The 20,446-nt window shown below is 44.0% G+C and overlaps 1 protein-coding gene across 7 annotated transcripts in view; it reads left to right on the forward strand.

Moving 5' to 3' along the window:
• Gad1 (glutamate decarboxylase 1) overlaps positions 1-14,730 on the forward strand; it is a 40,712-nt gene extending 25,982 nt beyond the window's left edge. For all 7 annotated transcript variants that reach the window (XR_001780815.2, XR_003950661.1, XR_003950660.1 and 4 more), the window contains 9 exons: positions 39-118; positions 350-404; positions 2,489-2,605; positions 3,822-3,886; positions 6,148-6,226; positions 7,340-7,489; positions 9,878-9,985; positions 12,325-12,414; positions 13,339-14,730. Coding sequence is in view for 4 of the 7 variants with exons in the window: in XM_030247531.1 (XP_030103391.1) it covers positions 39-118; positions 350-404; positions 2,489-2,605; positions 3,822-3,886; positions 6,148-6,226; positions 7,340-7,489; positions 9,878-9,985; positions 12,325-12,414; positions 13,339-13,512 (918 nt within the window). In the remaining 3 variants the exon portion in view is untranslated. The remainder of the gene's footprint in view (positions 1-38; positions 119-349; positions 405-2,488; positions 2,606-3,821; positions 3,887-6,147; positions 6,227-7,339; positions 7,490-9,877; positions 9,986-12,324; positions 12,415-13,338) is intronic.
• Positions 14,731-20,446: the final 5,716 nt, after the last annotated feature.

Raw genomic sequence — 20,446 nt, forward strand, 5'->3', positions numbered from 1 at the left:
CTATGCAACTTTTAACCTCAAGCATCCCTTTGTTGCAGAGTCACTATTCCATAAAGAAAGCCGGGGCTGCGCTTGGCTTTGGAACCGACAATGTGATTTTGATAAAGTGCAATGAAAGGTAGGCAGGGCGGAGTGAGCATTAGGCTCCTGATGTATTAAATGTGTTCGTCTGTTAAATCTGCTTTATTGTGTTTAAGCGCTGGCTCCGTACAGTGTGCCAAGCTGCTAATGGTCTGTTGAAAATATCCATTTAAATTACTTTTTGCTGCTGATGAAAAAGGTTTTTTTCCCTCTTGTACAATCTTGTTGACTCTTTATTTTCACTTCTCTCTTTTTATAATAATTATAGGGGGAAGATAATTCCGGCTGATTTAGAGGCAAAAATTCTTGATGCCAAACAAAAGGTAGGTATGTTTTGAAACTTCAGTGAATACTTTTTTTAAAAAATGACTGTTATTTACCTACACAATGAAATATTTTGATAATGGGATAATTGTACTACATTTCCAAGATTCCTGTCTGAGATATTCACTTATTTCCAACTTGTGAAAGGATTTGGCCCCAAAGCTGAGTCTACAAGTCATACTGTTTGTGTGTGTGTGTGTGTGTGTGTGTGTGTGTGTGTGTGTAAGAGAGAGTCAGAGGATAGGAGTTGGTTCTTTCCTACCGAATGCATTCTAAGGATTAAACTCAGTTATGAGACTTAGTGGCAAAGTCCTTTATCCACTCACAGTACTAAGCCACCTCAACAGCCAAATTTACCTTCCCTGTTGATTTTTGTCCATTTTGTGTTTTGCCCGTGCTAAGAGGGTCCACTCTAGAACTACCTCGATTATTAGTTTGGTCCAGCTTAGTGAGTAGATGAATGCTTTGAGTGAGGGTGACCAGAGCACTCGTGGGTAGCCACTCACAGGATGCATCTGTGACACTCACCCAACCTGCAGGACATGTGGTGACTCCATCTCCTCACCCATTGAACTTTGTTTCTTGTTAGATATAGTCTAGTCTTCATAAGTCCCATTTTATCGAGGGACTCTGTTTAGCAAAGCACTTCTGTGCCCCAGCAGATGGCTTAGTACTTGGCAAATCCAACTCAACGAACTCTGCTACACGAAGCAATTCCATAGAACAGATGGGCCCCACGGCCCCGCCATGTAGCTGCCACCATTACCACCACACTGTTGTTTAGTTACCTTCTCGTGCCTTCTTTTTTGGTTGTGGCTGTTTGCTGAGACTAAGGTGGATGGAGTTTTACTGGCTAAGGGATGAGCTCTTAAACTCCTTGAGACTCATAGGGCTCCCCCAACTTGCCCTAGGTCCTTTTATTCATTTCCTTGCTTCCCTCTTTTCTGTGACAACATCTTAAGATGAATTAGTGTTTCAGCCTTCCCAGTTATAGACCTACTATTATTATGGGGGTGTACATGTTTATGTGTGTGCAGGTGTGTATGTGAAGGTGTGTGTGTGTGTGCAGGTGTGTGTGTGTGTGTGTGTGTGTGTGGTGCAGGTGTGTAGAAGTCAGACATAGGCACTGCATCATTTATTTGAGACAAGGTCTCTCCCTGGCCTGAAACTCACAAGGCAGGTTAGGTAGGCTGAACAGCAAGCCTCAAGGACCCACCTGTCTCCATTTACCTAGTCCCAGTTCTGAGATTACAAGCATGCATAAACCTGCTTGGCTTTTTAACTGTGAATTCTTACGTTTTCAAAGCAAGCACTTTACTCACTGAGCTAATTCCCCAGGCCTTGTATCCTCCTCTTAAAAAAAAAAAAAAAAAAAAAAAAGTTTGAGTTTAATTAGGTTATCAAACCACTTAGAACGACATGACTCTGCATGCTTACATGCAGAAAGCAGTATTCAGATGATGTTCAAAAGTGCTCATCTCTCCAAATACTTATTATTTTTAATTTAGTTTCTGTCATATAACTTACCACTGTGATATATTTTATATACTTTGCGTATCTAATTTTAAGTCCATCATATTAGAGTTCTTTATCTACTTGTTGCCTGCACTGTCCCCAGCACCAAACGACCTAGCATGTAAAAGTCAGTTAAACAAAACAAAAACAACAAAATATCTCTGTTGAATGAATGAATGAATGAATGAATGAATGAGTGAACAACAAAAAGTACTGAGAGCAATGGTCTCTGATTTCACCAGCTTGGCTCACAGTTAGAAATAAAGATTGGTGCCTTCTACTTCCCGTAGAAACAAGCAGATGGGGAAGGCTAAAAACCACAAACAAGGGGCTGGGGGAGGTGACTCAGCATCTAAGAGGGCATACCACTCTTGCACTGAACCAGAGTTTGGTTCCCAGTATCCTCCTCAGGTTTACAACCACCTGTTACTCCATCTCTGGGGCATCTAAAATCCTCTTCTGTGCTCTGAGGGTGCCAGTGCACATGGGCACACGCACACACACACACCAAACAAATAAATGAAAATATTTTTTAAAGCACTAATCAGCCATCTCTTTCACCTTGTAGGGCTATGTTCCCCTTTATGTCAATGCAACCGCAGGCACGACTGTTTACGGAGCATTCGATCCAATCCAGGAAATTGCGGACATATGTGAGAAATACAACCTTTGGCTGCATGTGGATGTAAGTGTCTCGTTCACACACAGTGCTGTCCTGGGAAGGGGCAGAAACAACCCTGCTTTCAGCCTTGCCTCCAGCTCTTCTGAACACCCTGCCTGACCTTTCCCACCTATGTTAGCTCCTGCTCTTCCCCACTCCTCAGTGAGCTGTTTGTGAACAGTGCATGCCACAGAACCTGGCCACCCTCTGGGATTCAGTCCGTCCTGGCCAATAGTTGTCTTGTGTGGATCCTTCCAGAATCTACTATGATGAGCAGCTGCTTTATTTAGATGAATGGATGCAAAGTAAAATATAACTGACTTCAGATAATTTAAAAAAACTTTCAGAAAAGAATTTCAGAAGATAGTAAGACATGACATACAGGAAATGGCCATGAGTGTGAACACTTAGTCACCTGTGTGCATCCCCCATCTGTGACACTTCTAAGAAAGATGTCCATCTGCTGCATGCAGGAAAGTAAGGATGTATACAGAAGACATGAGCAGCTATGAGAGTAATCTCAAAGTTTCCCAGCAAATATGTGCTCTTACATATGTCATTGGAGCTCTCTCTCTCTCTCTCTCTCTCTCCCTCCCTCCCTCCTTCCCTCCCTCCCTCCCTATTTATTCTCTTACTGGATGTCATTTCTTGGGTATAGACAAAAGGAAAATCTGCCCCACTCTTGGATAAATGGCTAGCAAAGGCCACGCTGACATGCTATGCCAGGCTATTGGGTAAACCAGGTATCGTGGTGCCCAGAGCAGTGTCTCCTATGACTGGGGCTTCTGAGTTTCTCAAGACTTTTTTTGGAAGAGGCAAACAGTTGCTCCTGCCTTCTAAGCAGCCTTCAGTACCTTCATAGCTGTCAGGAGGAGTATATTGGATTCAAACAATCCCTGGCTTGCCCCGGCACTCTGGGCCTTTGGGTTTTGATCCACAGTCACCACAAACTCAACCCACTTTTCCTAGATCACTAAGGCATTCTCTGCAGGAAGTTTATGTAAAGCACTGAAGAGCCCACAGCCTGGGCGACTAGAACTGTCAACGTGGGCTTATTCCATAGGTTATCAATTGTGTAACCTTGACTGGCCTGGAACTTGCTACACAGACAAGTACGGTTTCTAATACATGGAGATCTGCCTGTCTCTGCTTCCCTAGTGTTAGAATGAAAGGTGTGCCTATCTTCATTATGGGGTCTTCAGTGCTACAAGCTCCTCTTGTCTCTTTTCTGTCTTTGCAGGCTGCCTGGGGTGGTGGACTGCTCATGTCCCGGAAGCACCGCCACAAACTCAGCGGCATAGAAAGGTACAGTAGGCTCAGTAGCCTCCTTCATTTTCTGTATCAGATACACTATACACCTTGGTCCATCCCTTACCTTCCCAGCCCCCTTGTCAGCCTTAAGTCCCCCAGCCCTGGTTTTTAGTGATGGATCTCAATCAGACTGGGCAAACTTTAGCTCACCTGGTGTCTTTTGAGTGCATGGTTTATTTCCGAGTCAAATGGACCCTCAATGAGTTCACACATAGTGAAGTGAGGCACCCAATGAGGTGCCTAGGAAGGAGAAATGGAAGGGGAAGGAGAACATTGATCCCATTAGTTCCTCTTCCTCAGGAAGGGAGCTGATGACTGAGACACCCGCTCCCCTGACTTATCTCAGTAGCTGCAGCAAAAGAGAGGCAGAAAGCAAAGGTGTAGAAAAGAATATTCCAGGCAGTGAGCACGGACAATACAAAGGCCCTGAGACAGGACTGCTGGCCATCTTGAGGACATGGAACAGGTGAAGTCCAGGGCAGTAAGACTGGGCCTGGGAGTTCACGGGCGCACTCTCCTAGCAAGGACTCTGCATGCTGTAGCCTTGACCGTGCCTGCTCTCTTCTCTGTTTTGAAACACCATTGTCAACACGAGATTGGCTTGTCAGAGATGAAGTATATGGTCGTATAATTTGGAGGGAAACATATGGAATATCTCAGGCAGTTCTCATTTTCCATCCTTGGACCAGGTGAAAGAGTTAACCCTAAGCTTGGTCTTTATTAACGTTCAGGCGTGCGTGTTTTCTGAAGGGGGCCAACCCACAGCAGGCCCTGATTCCCTCCACTTGCAGTAGCAGAGAATCATTTACTTCACACCTTCGGAACATTGAGAAGGCCATTTTTAAAGCCATTTTATGAGATCTAAATATAATTTTTTAATGACTTGACATGCAACAGCAGTGACAAAATTGGCTAAGTTCATGCCTTCTCAGCGCATTGACATGGGGTTTTCTCAATGATGCCAGCACTTAGTCAACCTTCCTGGGAATCCTCCCAGATCCCTTCCATCAGGGATCCTTTTTGGGCATGTAGGGGAGAAGTTCTTCAAGCTCTGCTCACTTCTTGAAACACAGTGTGTAAATGTATGTGTGTAGGCATGCACGCGCGTGTGCACACACACACTTACACAACCTAAGGAAGAGGTTAAAAGCCCGCAGCAAGGGGTTAGTGCTGGGTGAGCACAGACATCTAATTTCAAGGCCGTTGTTACATCAGAGGACACACTCATCTCGTGTATTAAAATGCAGAGCCCAGCTGTGGCCGAGGCCATCAGAAAAGGGTCTGTAACCCACTGAAACAAATTTCCCAAGTTTGGATCATTATATGTTACACTCGGTTGTTTCTGTAATGTCCTAGCTAGTGTGCTCCTTAGTCATCTAATTGTGTCTGACAGAGTGATCCAGTTGCTAGGAGACCATGCTTGTTAAGTGAGCACGGCAGCCCAGACTGGCAAAAATCATGTTGCTTTCTCAATCGCTGTTGCTAGGTAGTCAAAGTCTACAGGCAGTGCATTGAGGTGCGCCATCAGCAGGCAGGTCCTTGTCACTAGCCCTTCTTTAAATCAAAACAGAAAGGCAGGAAGAAGTCAGTCCAAGAAGTCACTCCCTAGAAGGAGGCAGTCTAGCGTATGGTCTATGAGTGTTGGTTCTGTAAAGAGACTCCTGGAGCTGGACCATGACCCAGCATCCCCCAGCTGTGTGACTTTGGATAATGTGGTTAGTCTATCTGTGCATCTGTTTCTTTTTGTAAGTGAGAAGTAATAGGGATGACTCCATCACAGTGTTGCTGTGAGAATCACATATACAAGGCCCTATGAGTACATATTCCATGAACTTGTTTTATCTTTTATTCCATCCTGATAAGATCGATGTGAACTCTGAAACACAAACGAGTTGTGTCATGTACACAAGCTGGAAAATGTCAGGGCTAAGGTTCAGATTGGGACTGCATACCTGCAAAGCCCCAGAGACCTTAGTCCCATTTCCCATCATATACCCCTAAAGCTCTGAGAACAGTAGGATATGTAAGAAGTAACTGGCTGCTGTTGTTAATAGCAGTTATATATAGCATTCTGTAGTGCAATACCTTGGGAGACTGCCTGAAGCATGCACTTCCCGCTGAGGGTCCATTTAGGAGACTGGGCAAGGAAAGCAGCCGTGACTTCCATGGAGATGGGCCGATGGGGTTTTCCTCAACAGGATAGGCTCTTCTTTCCCTTCCTCCCATCTTCTCAGAGGTCCCTGTGTGTCTTCCAGGGCCAATTCAGTCACCTGGAACCCTCACAAGATGATGGGCGTGCTGCTCCAGTGCTCTGCCATTCTGGTCAAGGAAAAGGTTTGTACTCGCTGGGTTAGCAGCCCCTCGGGAAGCCTGCAGGCTTCTTCCCCTCCCTCCCAGCTAATGCTGGTTTTCCTCTTGGCTCTTGGCTGCCCTTTGTCTTTGTCCAGTGCTTAGGGCCCTGCTGGTGATAGACTCTTCAATGAGCTTCTTTGGGTATTTCTTCATGTGTGGACAGACCTGAGAGTGGTTGCTGATCCCCATCAGTGAGAACAAACCTCGCTCACCGGAGCATACGTTGGGTTCTTAGTGGATAACTGTAGTCTCAAGAGCTGAAAAAGTTAGATGGAACAGGAAGTCCAGATCCCAGTGTAGGCAGCAGGAGCTGCTGATCAGAGTTTTGTAGGGCCAACAAAATGACTCAGTGAGTCAAGGCACTCGCTGCCAAGTTTGAGGCTCTGTGTTCTTTCATTGAGATTCACATAGAGGAAGGAGGAAACTCCCTCAAGTGTCTTTTGATCTCACACATACATATGTGAGTGTATGTAATACCCTCACACACACGAAATAAATGTGATTTCTAAAAGAGCTTCTGTGAGTGAGCTGCAGACAGAGTTTTTTCTCCCCACCCCGACCCCCACCCCCACCCCCACCCCCACATATACCCAGTGCACTGATGTTTCGTAGACCTACTGCAAGAGAGGTACCCACCTCAGGTGTCTCTTTTGGGAGTCAGAGCCCACACTGGCTCTCCTCCACTTACCCTAACATCACTGGGGGTCTTGCATAAATAAACTGGAAGACTTAGGGGGTAATATCTTTGGAGAGGAAGTTCTTCATAGCACCAGCTTCCCCACCTGCTGAGGTTTATCCTCCAAGCCCCACCCAAAGAATGACAAAGTAATTCCCCCACTTAAATGTCCAGATGTCTCTTAGAGGGACAGTGAGGCCCTTGTTTTAGACATCCAACACAAAAGAACTTTTTCTGACCTGAGTGGCAGAAGGGAGGCAGGGGAGGCAGAAGGCAGGGGTTTTCCCAAGAGTGTCTTTAAAGGACATCTGAACCTATGGCAAGCCTCAGAGGAAAGGAGGCGTGGGCCCCCGGCCCGTCCTCACACCCACATCTCTGACTGGTGAGGACAGTTGTTCACATCTTGATTTTTATGACAGGGTATACTCCAAGGATGCAACCAGATGTGTGCAGGCTACCTCTTCCAGCCAGACAAGCAGTATGACGTCTCCTATGACACCGGGGACAAGGCGATTCAGTGTGGCCGCCATGTGGACATCTTCAAGTTCTGGCTGATGTGGAAAGCAAAGGTATGGAGAGGAAATCCAGGAAGCAGGGAACTGTGGCTAGCCTGGGAACTGTGGCTAGCCAGGGAACTGTGGCTAGCCTGGGAACTATGGCTAGCCAGGGAACTGTGGCCAGCCCGGGCTGGCTAGTGACAGGGAGACAGTAATAGATCACAGATAGTTCACTGCATATGTAACTGTATCTGATTGAGTTAACGGTATCTCCTTTGTGAATGGGATAACTCTCTTTGTATGTCAGTTTTCACCTTTTTTGGTTCCTTCTCCTTAGTTTGAATCACCACAGGAAGTTCTTATTCTTATTATTCTCTTATTACTAAAAATTTTGCCAAGAGAAGGACTTCCACAATAATTCTTCTTAAATTTTACAAAATTTGTTTCTCTCTTCTCTCTTCTCTCTCTCTCTCTCTCTCTCTCTCTCTGTGTGTGTGTGTGTGTGTGTTTATGTGTGTGAGTGTGTGTTTATGAGTGTGTGTGAGTGTGTTTATGAGTGTGTGTGTTTATGAGTGTGTGTTTGAGTGTTTATGAATGTGAGTGTATGGTGTGTGCCTCAGTGTGCATATGGAGGTCAGAGGGAAACTTGCAGAAGTTGGTTTCCTCTTTTTAACATATGAGATTCCAGACCAAACTCAGACTATAAGGCTTGGCAGCAAGCACCGTTACCCACTGAGCCATATTGCCTGTCCTCCATAATAATTCTTAAGAACTCTAAAGTTATTTAGTACAAATAGAAAGAAGGTTAGAAAACTACTGTGTTGGTCTGGGAAGAAGGCAGCCAAGTAAAGGTGATCTGGATGTCAGAGCTTTGCATGGCCTCTGTCCTTACTATTTACTACTCCTTGTTAATTTCAATGATTTCCATAGTAAAGATTTGGACTAATTTTCCCTCCAAACACTAAGGCTTTCCAGCAATGTCTAGTCTGATATAGAAAAGACTGGCAGGTGATTAGTTTCCTTCCTCATTATGTTATCTCGTCTGAACGTAGAGTCTGGATTTGATTCTCCCACAACGTAATCATAGGCATTTTGAGCGTATAAATGCCTTTACTGCAATAAGAGAAAAAGCCCTGTCATTTTGCACTGCTGTAATGATCACATGGCCTGTCTCCATAATTACATCTTCATCTTGTCTAACAGTGGCCTCCTGAATTGTCTCCAGGAGGTTCAGCCCCTAAGTTGTGGAGGAAAGAGCCTGGGGTAGAAATCCTTTGCATGAGCGAGACCTCCAGCTCCACCTCTTGGGAAAGTTCCTGCTTTGCCAGCTCTGGATTCTGCCCAGGCTCTTCAGCCATCCACAGGCCAGCCTTGTGCATCTGCTCTCATTAACACCAACCCAATCAGCAGCCAGAAGGCTGCTCTGCTAATCAGCCATGCTGGCTTCTGAAACTCAGGCTCAGCTAGTTTGGGAGTAGTTAGAGCTAGTACAGTCTCTGGGCATGTGCTGAGAACCATGGCTTCCACACTTGCCTGCTGGCCCATTGCTGGACGGGGACACACTGTTCTATGGAAGGTGAATTGCCTGTGAGGACTGGGGACAGGTTTGGCCAGGATATATGGCGGGGAAGAAGCATTCTATCATAGCGTCTTTTAAAGTATGTGTGAAGAACTAGATGGTTGTTCCTTTCACCTATCATGAATGTGTTTAAGAAATGAAATGCAAAACGCAAGCCCAAAGTCACTACTTGTCGTTAACATCAATAGGTACATTTGTTTTAAAAGTTTCTTAATGGAACCAACAAGGTGACTTAGCCAGTAGAGGTGTTTGCCACCAAGAGTTTGAATCCCAGAACACACATGGTGAGAAGAAAAACCTGATCCCCATTAATTGTCCTCTGACCTTCACCCCCAGGCGTACATAAAGGTGCACACACAGGCAAGAACACACACACACACACACACACACACACACACACACACAGACTAAGGGGTTGGGAGGGGGAGGGAGAGACAGAGATAGAGACAGATCGAGAGTGAGTGAGAGTGAGAGCGAGGGCGGATAAATAAACGTTTTTAAAAACTTCTTCTTTTCTGCTTCTCTACTCATTCCAGCCTAACCTGCAACAGTTTGTAGACTGGCCTCAGTCCAGATAGGACACTTTGAGTGGCACTATTCATAAGCAAACTAGCTCATGGTTGACTTGTAGGAAGCTAAATCCCTGCTGAGAACAACTTCCAAGGGACCAAAACAAGGTCCTAGAAAGAGAAAGCATTTTCTTGCATTCAGGGCTCAGAAAAAGCTGTGCACATTTAATTAGATAGTCCTTCCTAGCCACCTCCCAGACCATACTTCTTTAAATGCCCCATAAGCCAGGCCAGCATAGCCTTCCCAAATGACTGTCACAGGGAAATAATGCAACTTGACAGCAACAAACATATCTTTCTTCTTTGAAACAGGGCACCGTGGGATTTGAAAACCAGATCAACAAATGCCTGGAGCTGGCTGATTACCTCTACGCCAAGATTAAAAACAGAGAAGAGTTTGAGATGGTTTTCGATGGTGAGGTAGGTTGTCCCCATGGACTGGACACGTGGTGCTTCCAGGAAAAACACCAAGGAAGTTCCTGGAGCTTGAGATCCTCAATGTCTCATCTCCCTTGAATCAGGACTTGCTTTAACTACTCATGGTCCCTTTCACCCCTGATATCTTTACACAAGCCCAGGTATATGTATACATAAAATAGACTGAGGATGAATAGTAAAGATAATTATTTTAAAGCAACTCTCTGTAGGCAGTTTTGCCATTTTACTAAAGACTAAATTAAATTTGCATGCTAATGAGATGGGGTGCTATTGTTTATTTGTACACAGAGTATGACATTTTGGTTGAATATGTGATACGGCAAGATACGGTATAGTGGTTCTCAGCCTATGCTTGTGACCCCTTCTTCAGATGACTGACCATTCCAAAGGGGCCTAAGACCATGGGAAAACATAGACATTTACAGTATGATTCATAACAGTAGCAAAATTACAGTTACAAAGTAGCAACAAAAATAATTTTATAGTGGTGGTGGGGGTCACCACAGCATGAGGAACTAACTGTATTAAAGGGTCACAGCATTGGGAAGGCCAAGGGCCACTGATGTAGAGGATCCTGGACATTTTTCAGAGTTGAGTGAGATTTTGATCTTATAGTCTTCAGTATAGAGAATGCTGCTTTGCATTAATATATAATATATATAATACACATGGATCGTATATATAGTACAAAATGGCAGAATGTCAATAGGAAAATATTAAATCTTTGTTTTCTCTAATTGAGCCATTTTCTACAAGCACAGAGCAGTTGGTAAGTTCAGTAAGGAGACTGTTGTTCACAGCACGCAGGAATCTGGACTCTGCAGCTATTTGAGGCACCCTTCCTTGACATTATGTGGCACTATATGGCAGGTATGCATGTTGTATGCTCAAAACCAAGTCTGTAGTGAGGTGACATCATACCACACAGGCAAGCACTGCCAGCAAACCCCAGATTCATTACGTGTTTGATTAAGAGTTAAGCTTTGGTCTTTTATAATCCACCCCTGCCCCAACTCAGTCGCACAACCCCATATGACGTAGCAACACAAAGTTAAAGGTGCTGGGCCCTAAAGCACATGGCTCTCAGCCAGCTCTTCGACCTAGAGCGCTTCCCGTGGCAGGTCCTACCCCTTCATTGTTCTTGGCTCTGTCTCGAGTTGGACTCAATCCATGATAAGTGTCTCCCAGGCCCAAGTAGCTTAGAGGTCAGGTATAACCTCACCTTCCAAGACTGGCTCTAAATGAGGGCTTGCTCTCCATGGAATCATGAAGAGAGCCTGATAAACTGCTTCTGCCTACGTTCACATACTCCCCCTATTATACACAGCAAAGCACCTGTCAGCTCAATATTTCCTGAGTGCCACATACAGGGTTATTATTGTCCAAAACAAATATTGTGTCTGCCCTAGTGGAGTTTACAATTGAATAATGAAATATGGACTCGCTGCCAGCCCTGGTAAAAGAAAGCCCTGTTCATACATAAAACAGCTGTTCATAACCTGCTGTAACCCAGCATCAACACAGCTGACATGTGTCTGTTTACCTGTGTGCTTCTCAAGATTCCACCTGAGAGTCAGCAAATGAGCACTCGCCATCAGCATGGGGTGCCCCCACGCCCCGTCTGTGGGACTTCCCTCTACAGGGTTCACACATTCTAGTAGAACATTGAAATGAGACCAGTGATGTCTCCAGCCACCTAGAACAGGAGGATGTGTGTTGTGACAAATGGCCCTTTCACAGGGATCAGAAAACACAGATATTTACGGTATGAGTCGTGATAGTAGCAAAATTGCAGTTATGAAGTAAGTTTATGGTTGGGGGTCCCCACAGCATGAGGAGCTGTATCAAAGGGTCTGCATTCAGAAGGTTGGGAGCCACAGCTTAGGTGCAGGAACTGTGCTAGCAGCATCAAAGGAGAGCGGCAAACCTCTCTCATCAACAAACAAAAAAGTAAGCTAAGCCACTTCCCTGTGCACGGCCTACAGACAGCAAAGTAATGCCCCTTCCTGAGTTACTAAAATGGCCGTCATTTTTATCATTTCAAAGTACAGAAGCAGTAGGCTTGGGGAGTCTAGAAAGTTCATTGGGGTTTGGAGAGTCAGCACTCTTGACAGGAGAAAGTGGATAAGCAGTACTTCCTGTCTGGAGTATTTTTGTACCACATTGCTTTGGAGACGTCATTTAGACACACACACACCCTTTTTAGACTGGGAAAACAAAAAACAAAAACAACTTACTCCAAAAATGCCTCCAGCTTTTGGCCAAGTTCTAACCATTTTCTTTTTGTTTGTTTGTTTGATTGTCTCCTGGAATTTCTGCAGCCTGAGCACACAAATGTCTGTTTCTGGTACATTCCACAAAGCCTTCGAGGGGTTCCAGATAGCCCTGAGCGACGAGAAAAGCTACACAGGGTAAGGATGCGCTCTTTCTGTCTCAGATGCACCACTGCTGCTGTTTGGCTCGCTGGGCGGGCCATCCTGGTGCCACCGAGCTGTTCTCAAAGGGGAAGGACTTAAAAAAGAAAATGTTTCAGGGTCGACTTCTGGGTAATGGGTGTTACAGAGCCATCTTAACTTATACTTCTAGGGTCTGCGTTGACCTCTTTTAAAAAATGGAGTCCCACTTTGGACTGATGTTCTTTGTTACGGAGGCTCTCTTGGAACATTCCACATTCTACTTTGTTGGCTATATTTTACTAAGTGCAAGCCTAGTTGGATTCTGACTCATGTTCTCTGTTGAGTTCTACATCTAGTTTATCCATTCAGAGTTGTTGCCATATTTATGTAACTTGTTAGGCGTGCAACCATGGAATGGATATTTGATAAACTTAGTCTGTGTGCCAGGCAGTATCCTGGACTCCAGGTTATGTACATCAAACTTGCACTCTTTTCTGTCTTTGCTTCTTCTTCTTCTTCTTCTTCTTCTTCTTCTTCTTCTTCTTCTTCTTCTTCTTCTTCTTCTTCTTCTTCCTCTTCCTCTTCCTCTTCCTCTTCCTCTTCCTCTTCCTCTCCTTCTCCTCCTCCTCCTCCTCCTTCTTCTTTCTCCTTCTCCTTCTCCTTCTCCTTCTCCTTCTCCTTCTCCTCCTCCTCCTCCTCCTTCTTCTTTTCATTTTATTATCATTGTTCCAAGACTGACTTTCAAGGTCAACTTGCCCAATGATTTCTAAAGGATATGGTGGTTGGGTGGGTTTAGATAGTAGCCATGAAAAACACTTGGTTCTAAAACAGTTTTTGTTGTTCTAGACACATAGTAAAAAGTAAGTCAAGTTGATCTATTAAAAAAAAAAGGTGTGTCAGAGTTGATGCTGAGTTTGGTCTTCTGTTCTCCATCTCAAGGTGGCTCCCAAGATCAAAGCTCTGATGATGGAGTCAGGAACAACCATGGTGGGCTACCAGCCTCAAGGGGACAAGGCCAACTTCTTCCGGATGGTCATCTCTAACCCAGCCGCCACCCAGTCTGACATCGATTTCCTCATTGAGGAGATAGAGAGGTTGGGTCAGGATCTGTAATCCCTCTTTACAGAACCAGAATCATCGGCCATGCTTGTGCCCCTCTGGTACCCTAGAGCACAGCTCTGTCAGTAGCTGACACATCTAGGCCATCTCACTGAAGGAAATTACAATCTCTTAAAGAATATTTGTCACATTTCACATAAGCTTGTTTGTTAGAGCTAGTGGGGAAATAATGTTCTTTTTAAAAAATTGCACATTAGAAACACAGTATATATGTACAGTTATATATACCTCTCTCTATGTACATGTATGTATAGTGACTGTGGCTTAGTCCTAGACCATAGCATGTTGCTCGTCCCCAGGAAATTAGCCTTACCCCCAGCAATTACTAAGAGGCTAAACCATCTCGCAAGCAACTACAGGGCGGATGGTATCCCTACTGCAGTGTCCTAGGGACCCAGGGAAAGGCTGTTGGTGGGAGGCTACCTCCCTGCTAGAGCTGTTCCCACGTGAAGGGATGATGGATGACAGATGTACCAGTAAATGACAAATGTCACACCCTCCCTGTTAGTACCCTGCTAGGGGAAATAGTAGCAGTCTTTGTCACAATTGTGCTTTGCTGTGTTTTAGAGATTAATCTGTGTAAACTGTGTACATTGCCATTGTCTATCTTTGGGCAGGGGGAAGTGCATATAATGATTAAATTGTATGTCAGTGAGATATCTGCTTATTTATATTCAAATATATACCATGTTAAAGAGACATCTTGTATTTTCTTCCCATTTGTAATGTATCTTATTTATATATTAATGGAGTAAGTTCTGGATACTGTTTATGGTATTTTCGTGCATTTGTGAGCCAAAGAGAAAAGATGAAAATTAGTGAGATTTGCATTTATATTAGAGTGCCCTTAACATAATGATTTGAACATATGTGTACTGTCTGGAAAAGAATTCTGATACTGTACATAGAGTCATGTTATGGAAATCTTGCTTCAGTAGCCTTCGCTCTTCTCTTTCCCCCCTCAGGCTGTATGTCAGATGTTCTCAAAGCTTTTCTAGTAACTGTTGAATAATAATAACTAGATCTCCTGTAATTTTGTAGTAGTATATGACCAATCTCTGTGACTCGCTTAGCTGAAACCTAAGGCAATGTTTCTGAAGACCTCCGATACACTGACCAGTCCCACAAGTGTTTTTGAAGACATGAAACCCACACTGTGCATTTAGGGTGTGCAAGAAGAATATAAATAAAATAAAAAATATTCTCCATGAAGAATTTGTACCCATTTTTTTTTGTCTTCCAGTCTGTGTTTCATGTATAAAGAGAGAGTGAGTTCCAGGAACCTTTATTTGGGATTATCCATGGCCCATCCATTTTCCACTAGCTGGCTTCGGGTGCTGCTCCGTATCCTGGTGAAGTTGAACCTTTACCAACTGTTGCAGGTTCCTATGCACCTAGTTAAGTTATATTTGCTCTTCATGTACAGAAAAAAAAAAAGGACACCGTTTCTCACCTTCCTGGATGCATCTTAGAGGTGTATGCCTTACCAGTAAACAAATATTTCCATCCTCTCCAGTCTCCAGGGACAGTTGTAGGCTCCAAGGTTGCAGTGTTGAGTGTGGCAGACAAATATCCCTTCTAGTTTGGAACTCAGGTCATCTGGCATCAGAATAACAGCTCCTTATTATGTGTGCTTGTACAGTGGTCCTAACTTAGCTTCTTAAGAAATGTGTTTAGGTGCTGGATCATCAGGAAAGAGGGCTCAGTTCCTGCATCGTTCAGTTAAGCTATAAACAGGGTCTTATTCATTAGAGACAAGTCCTTGTCTACAGCACAGGTAGAGAAGTGACCCCTATACACAGCACTGAGATTGACTAAACAAACTAGACCATGGGAGTAATCAGAAAGGTACATTATTCTTTGTTTTTGCTATTCTTCAAAATCCTTCTTGTGGGTTTTTTTGTCCCTTGTCCTTATTTGAATTCTGGCCATTTCCATAGCTTTTGCAGCCTTTCAGGTACAAGTGCCTATAAGTTTGCAGTCCACCATCCAGGCTCATGAAATAAGACTATCTTCTAAGTTTTATGCAGCAGAGAATTCCTTCTGCTCCCTCATTCTGCCATTGTTTCAGACTGCAAACTCCCAGTAGAAAGGTGAGGGAGGCCAGGTGGTGCGCTCTCTTGAAAGCCTGTCTTAGTTCATTTTTCTAGCAACTGTGTTATCTCAAAGAGGCCAAGCCTGTGGGAAGAAAGAGCTAAAGTAACAAAGCAATCATTTTTTAAAAGACTTTTTAAATCATTTAAAATTCTGTGTAGATGTGGGGGGGGGGGTTGTGCACATGAGTGCATGTGCCCAACAGAGTCAAAGGCATAAAATCCTCTAGAACTGAAGTTACAGATAACCGTGAGATGGTGAGACTCCCACCCCCACCATGTGAATGCTGAGAGCCCAACTGCTATAAAAAGCAGTATTCATTCTTAACCAATGAGCCATCTCTCCAGCTTCCAAAGCCATCATTTTACCAAGCTGTTAAAGTAGCACCTGGCATTAACTTTCCTGGACCACCACGAAAGGGGTTTTCTGGTTGTTTGTTTGTTTTTAATGGGACAATTTAGGACTAGAATTAGGAGGGCAGTTTTAAATTAAGGTAAATTCATTCTTCATAGTATTCTGTGCGATTTCTATGAACTTTGGCAAACCCATTTTGTCAAGTCAGTGATGGCATGACCAGTCTACCCCAGAAAGTTCCCTTTGTGCCTTTAACCAGACCACCCCTCTTCTCCCAGCCTCTGCAGCCCTGTTTGTTGCCTCCTTGGGTTCTATCTTTCCATCTCACATTCATGGCATACTATGTGGCTGTGGTGGTTTAAATATGTTTGGCTCATGAGAAATGGCACTATTAGGAGGTGTGGCCTTGTTGGAGGAAGTGTGTCACTGTGTAGGCGGGCTTTGAGGGTTCCTAGTGCTCAAGCTCCACCCAGTGCAGAGAAGTCAGACTCTTCCTGGCTGCCTTTAGATCAAGATGTAGAACTCTTAGCTCCTCCTCTAGCATCATGTCTACCATGCTTTCCACCATGATGATGGTGGACTGAACCTCTGAAACTGTAAACCAGTCCCAATTAAATGTTCTCCTTTATAAGAGTTGTCTTGGTCATGGTATCTCTTCATAGCAATGAAACCCTATGACAGAAGTTGGTATCCACTATGATAGGCCTGGCCATTCTTTTGTTTAGAGGAATGTGGGTTTGAGGGCTTTGGATTTGGAAAGCATGGAATGCTTTAAGCAGGGCTTAATGGGCCTCCCTAGTAGGAATATGGATGACATTGGTGCTGATGGTGACTTGAACCCTGGGGGCCTGGATGAAGAGGTTTCAGAGGAGAAGAATTTTAGTATGTTGCCTAGTGATCATTTTTGTGATATTTTGGTGAAGAATGTGGCTGCTTTTTTGCCCATCTCTGAAGAATCTGCCTGAGGTTAAAGTGAAGAGATTCAGATTAATTTCATTGACAAGGAAATCTCAAAAAAGCCTAGTCTAGACTTCTTCCTGAGAAGTGTTTTAATCAAGCTTAGCATTTAGAAGGAAAAAATATAAAACGTATGTTTCAAGAAGAAAGGGACCACCAGGAAGTGGAATGAAGCTAAATCTCACATTCAAGGATATTAAATGAAATTAAGGGGGAAGTGACCTCAAGTGAAGATCCTACTCAGATAAGCTTATTGCTTATTCCTTTGCAGCTGAGTGAGGGATAGTTATATCATGTTAGGTGTTGTTATAACCTGGTTATTGTTTTCAGTTGGACATAAGATATGATGTTGTGTCAAATTGACAAGGGATGGATTGTGATGGAAATTCTCAGTTGTCAACTTGACTATATCTGGAATGAACTACAATTCAGAACTTATAAAGATCTTGTGAAAAGGAACCAGAGAAAAGCCCAGATGTGGTGGTATACCCCTTTAATCTCAGCATACAGAGGCAAGCAGATCTTTGTGTTCAAAGTCAGCCTGGTACAGAGCAAGTTCCTGACTTAAAGAAAGGCTTAGGTTTGAGTGTGGTGGTACATGCATTTAATCCCAGAATTCAGGAGTCACTGGCATGTAGATCTCTGGAGTTCAAGGTCAGTTTAGAGAACAAGTTCCAGGACAACCAAAGTTAAGCAGTGAAGGAGTTGGAAAACAGCTGAAGATGATGTAATAGAACAAGGAGGCCATGTTCCAGTTCCTGCAAGCAGCATAACTCAGCAGCTTTGGCCATGTGGTTCTGGCTTTAGAATCAAGAATAGAAGGGACTACTGGGACAATTGATGCTGATTGGCTAGAGCTAAGAAATTAACAGTGATTAAGAAGAGACTAGCATCACTGAGGTGAAATCTTCTGGGAAGTGTTTTCTGAGAGCACAAAGAAGCTGTGTTCCAGAGATAGATAGACATTGTGCCTACAGCCAAACTTGATAATATATAAGAATCACTCTGGTGGTACTGTTTTGAAGGCATAAAGAAGTCATGGAGAACAGCTGAGGCACTATGAGAGGCCAAGGTGAGGTACCACCAGGAAAGGCCACTGGTGAAAGTATACCCTTAGTTGCAGTTAGCCCAGAATTGAAGGGGTCATGCAAAGAAGTTGAGGATTAGCACCATGGAGAGAGCCTATGAGAAGCTATTGGTGAAGTCTAGTTGCAGCGGAAGACTCCAGCAAATTGAAGATGCCAGTACCATGGGCTGATCACCAAAGTGATAGAATGGAGTCAGAGCCTAGAACGCTTCAGGAGGCAGAGATGGAGAAGTGAGGCCAGCCCTTTGGAGGAGTCCAGAAGATAATGTCTGGACTCTGGACATTGTGACGTTGAAGCTGCCTTGGAGACCCCCAAGATGTTGGAAAGGCCAGAGCCATGGGATATCTGTCAAGGAAAACTACTAACAGTGAGTGGAACCAGCCAGCCCCAAAGAAAGAATTGTGTTGCAGCTAACAAAGCTGAAAGAAGTTGGAGATCTGAAGAGAGCTTTGACATCAGACATGGAGATGCTGAGTTTGGAGTTTGCCAAGCTGGTTTTTCTGTCTTGCTTTGGTCCAGTATTTCCTCACTATGATGTTTGGAATGGGTAAGTAGATCCTGTGATGTTGGAAGCTTTTTTATTTTGATTTTATAGGAGATTACAATTAAGAAATTGCATGAATCTCAGAAGAAACTTTGAACTTTGACCTTTTAAACATAGTTGAGATGTGATAGACTATGGGGACTTTTGAAGTTTGACTAAATATATTTTGCATTATGCTATGGCTAGGTATGGTCCCCACAGACTCATGTGTTTGAAAAGCCAATGGGGGCCAGAGAGTGGAATGTAGTGTTTTGAATGCCCTTGGCCCATAGGAGGTGGCACTATTAAGAGGCGTGGCTTTTTTTTAGAATAGATATGGCTGTTTTGGAGGAAGTGTGTCACTGTGTAGGTGGGCCTTGAAGGGAATCCTATACTCAAGTTCTGACCAGTTCAAAAGAGAGCCTCCTCCTGCCTGCCTGCAGAGACAGCCTCCTCCTGCCTGCCTTTGGATCAAGATCTAGAACTCTTGGCTCCTCCAGCACCATGTCTGCCTGTATGCTGCTGTGCTCCTGCCATGGTGATAATGGACTGAACCTCTAAAACTGTAAGCCAGCCCCATTTAAATGTTTGCCTTTATAAGAGTTGCCTTGGTCACGGTGTCTCTTCCCAGCAGTGGAACCCTAAGAGAGGAGCCTTCGAGTGTGCTTCTCTTGCTCTACCTAAAGCATCTCACACCCATCCATGCTGTCTGTGTTAGTGTCCGTTTTCCACCTCTGCATTTCCAGTTTGGGGCAATTAAATTGTCATAAACATTAGCATGCAGATGTTTGTATGAACACAGATTTCATTTGATTTGGGTAAATAGCCATGGAGGGTGTAGGATTCCCAGATTGGAGTGACAGGTCCATGAGAGCATAGTTAACGTTAAAAGAAACTATTTAACTGATTAAATGAAATCTTTTGGGAATAGGTTTGGGTTCCTGCTTAGCTATAAATGTGCAAGTATAGTCTTCTGTGGAAACCTCTTAGGTTTGGTGTTTACCTCTGATGGAAAAGTAACCTTTATTCACCTAACACAGTTGCCACCTCAGAGGCTTTCTGTAAGATAAGCTCATCCTTCTCGAGCTTCTTCTGAACTTCGATGACTGATTCAACTCAGCTGTTCTGGCCCAAACTTCTCTCCAAACTGACTGATTCAATCTGCCTTCTCACTAAAGTGCACTGCTTGGCCTCAAACTAACTCTGGCAATTTGTTTTAACCCTCTGGCTCCTTCTTATTCTCTGGCTTCATCTGCCTCTGCAAGAACTCAGTAATGCATTCCACTGTACTGCACTCACTCAACTCAACTCCACCCAGTGGAGCTGACTCAACTCCCAACTGACTCTCTCTTTCCCTGAGCTGCTCTTAATTGGTGAGAGTTGTGTGTATCCTAACTCTGACTCATTCTGTCAAATCTTTCACTGATTTGTCACTTTGTATGCCCCTCAAATGGACATCATTGTTTAGGATTTAAGATGGGTACTTTAATCCTAAAGAGCATGTCTGCATTCTAGCGGGATCACACAGACCTAGAAGCTCTTTGGATGTGATCCCTTGCCAGAGTAGCCATGTGGCTGGATTAAAATTCCTCTACACTCTGATAACTCTTGTAAGATTTATTTTACTATTTTTACTTAGGTGAATGTGTGTAGCCAGAGGAGGCTAACGGTGTCAGATTCCCCTAAGCTGGAGTCACAGGTAATTGTGAGCCATCCAACATGTGTCCTGGGAACTGAACTCAGGTACTCTGCAAGAGTCTTATGTGGTCCTAAGCACTGAGCCATCTCTCCAGCTGCTGCTAATCAACTTTCTAAAAGATGTATTTGTTTTTAATCTTATGCATATGGGTATTTTGCCTCCGTGCATGTCTGTGAAACACGTGCAGGATACCTGGTGCCCTCAGAAGCTAGA

The sequence above is a fragment of the Mus musculus genome, chromosome 2, assembly GCF_000001635.26.
Source record: "Mus musculus strain C57BL/6J chromosome 2, GRCm38.p6 C57BL/6J".
Classification (NCBI taxonomy): domain Eukaryota; kingdom Metazoa; phylum Chordata; class Mammalia; order Rodentia; family Muridae; genus Mus; species Mus musculus.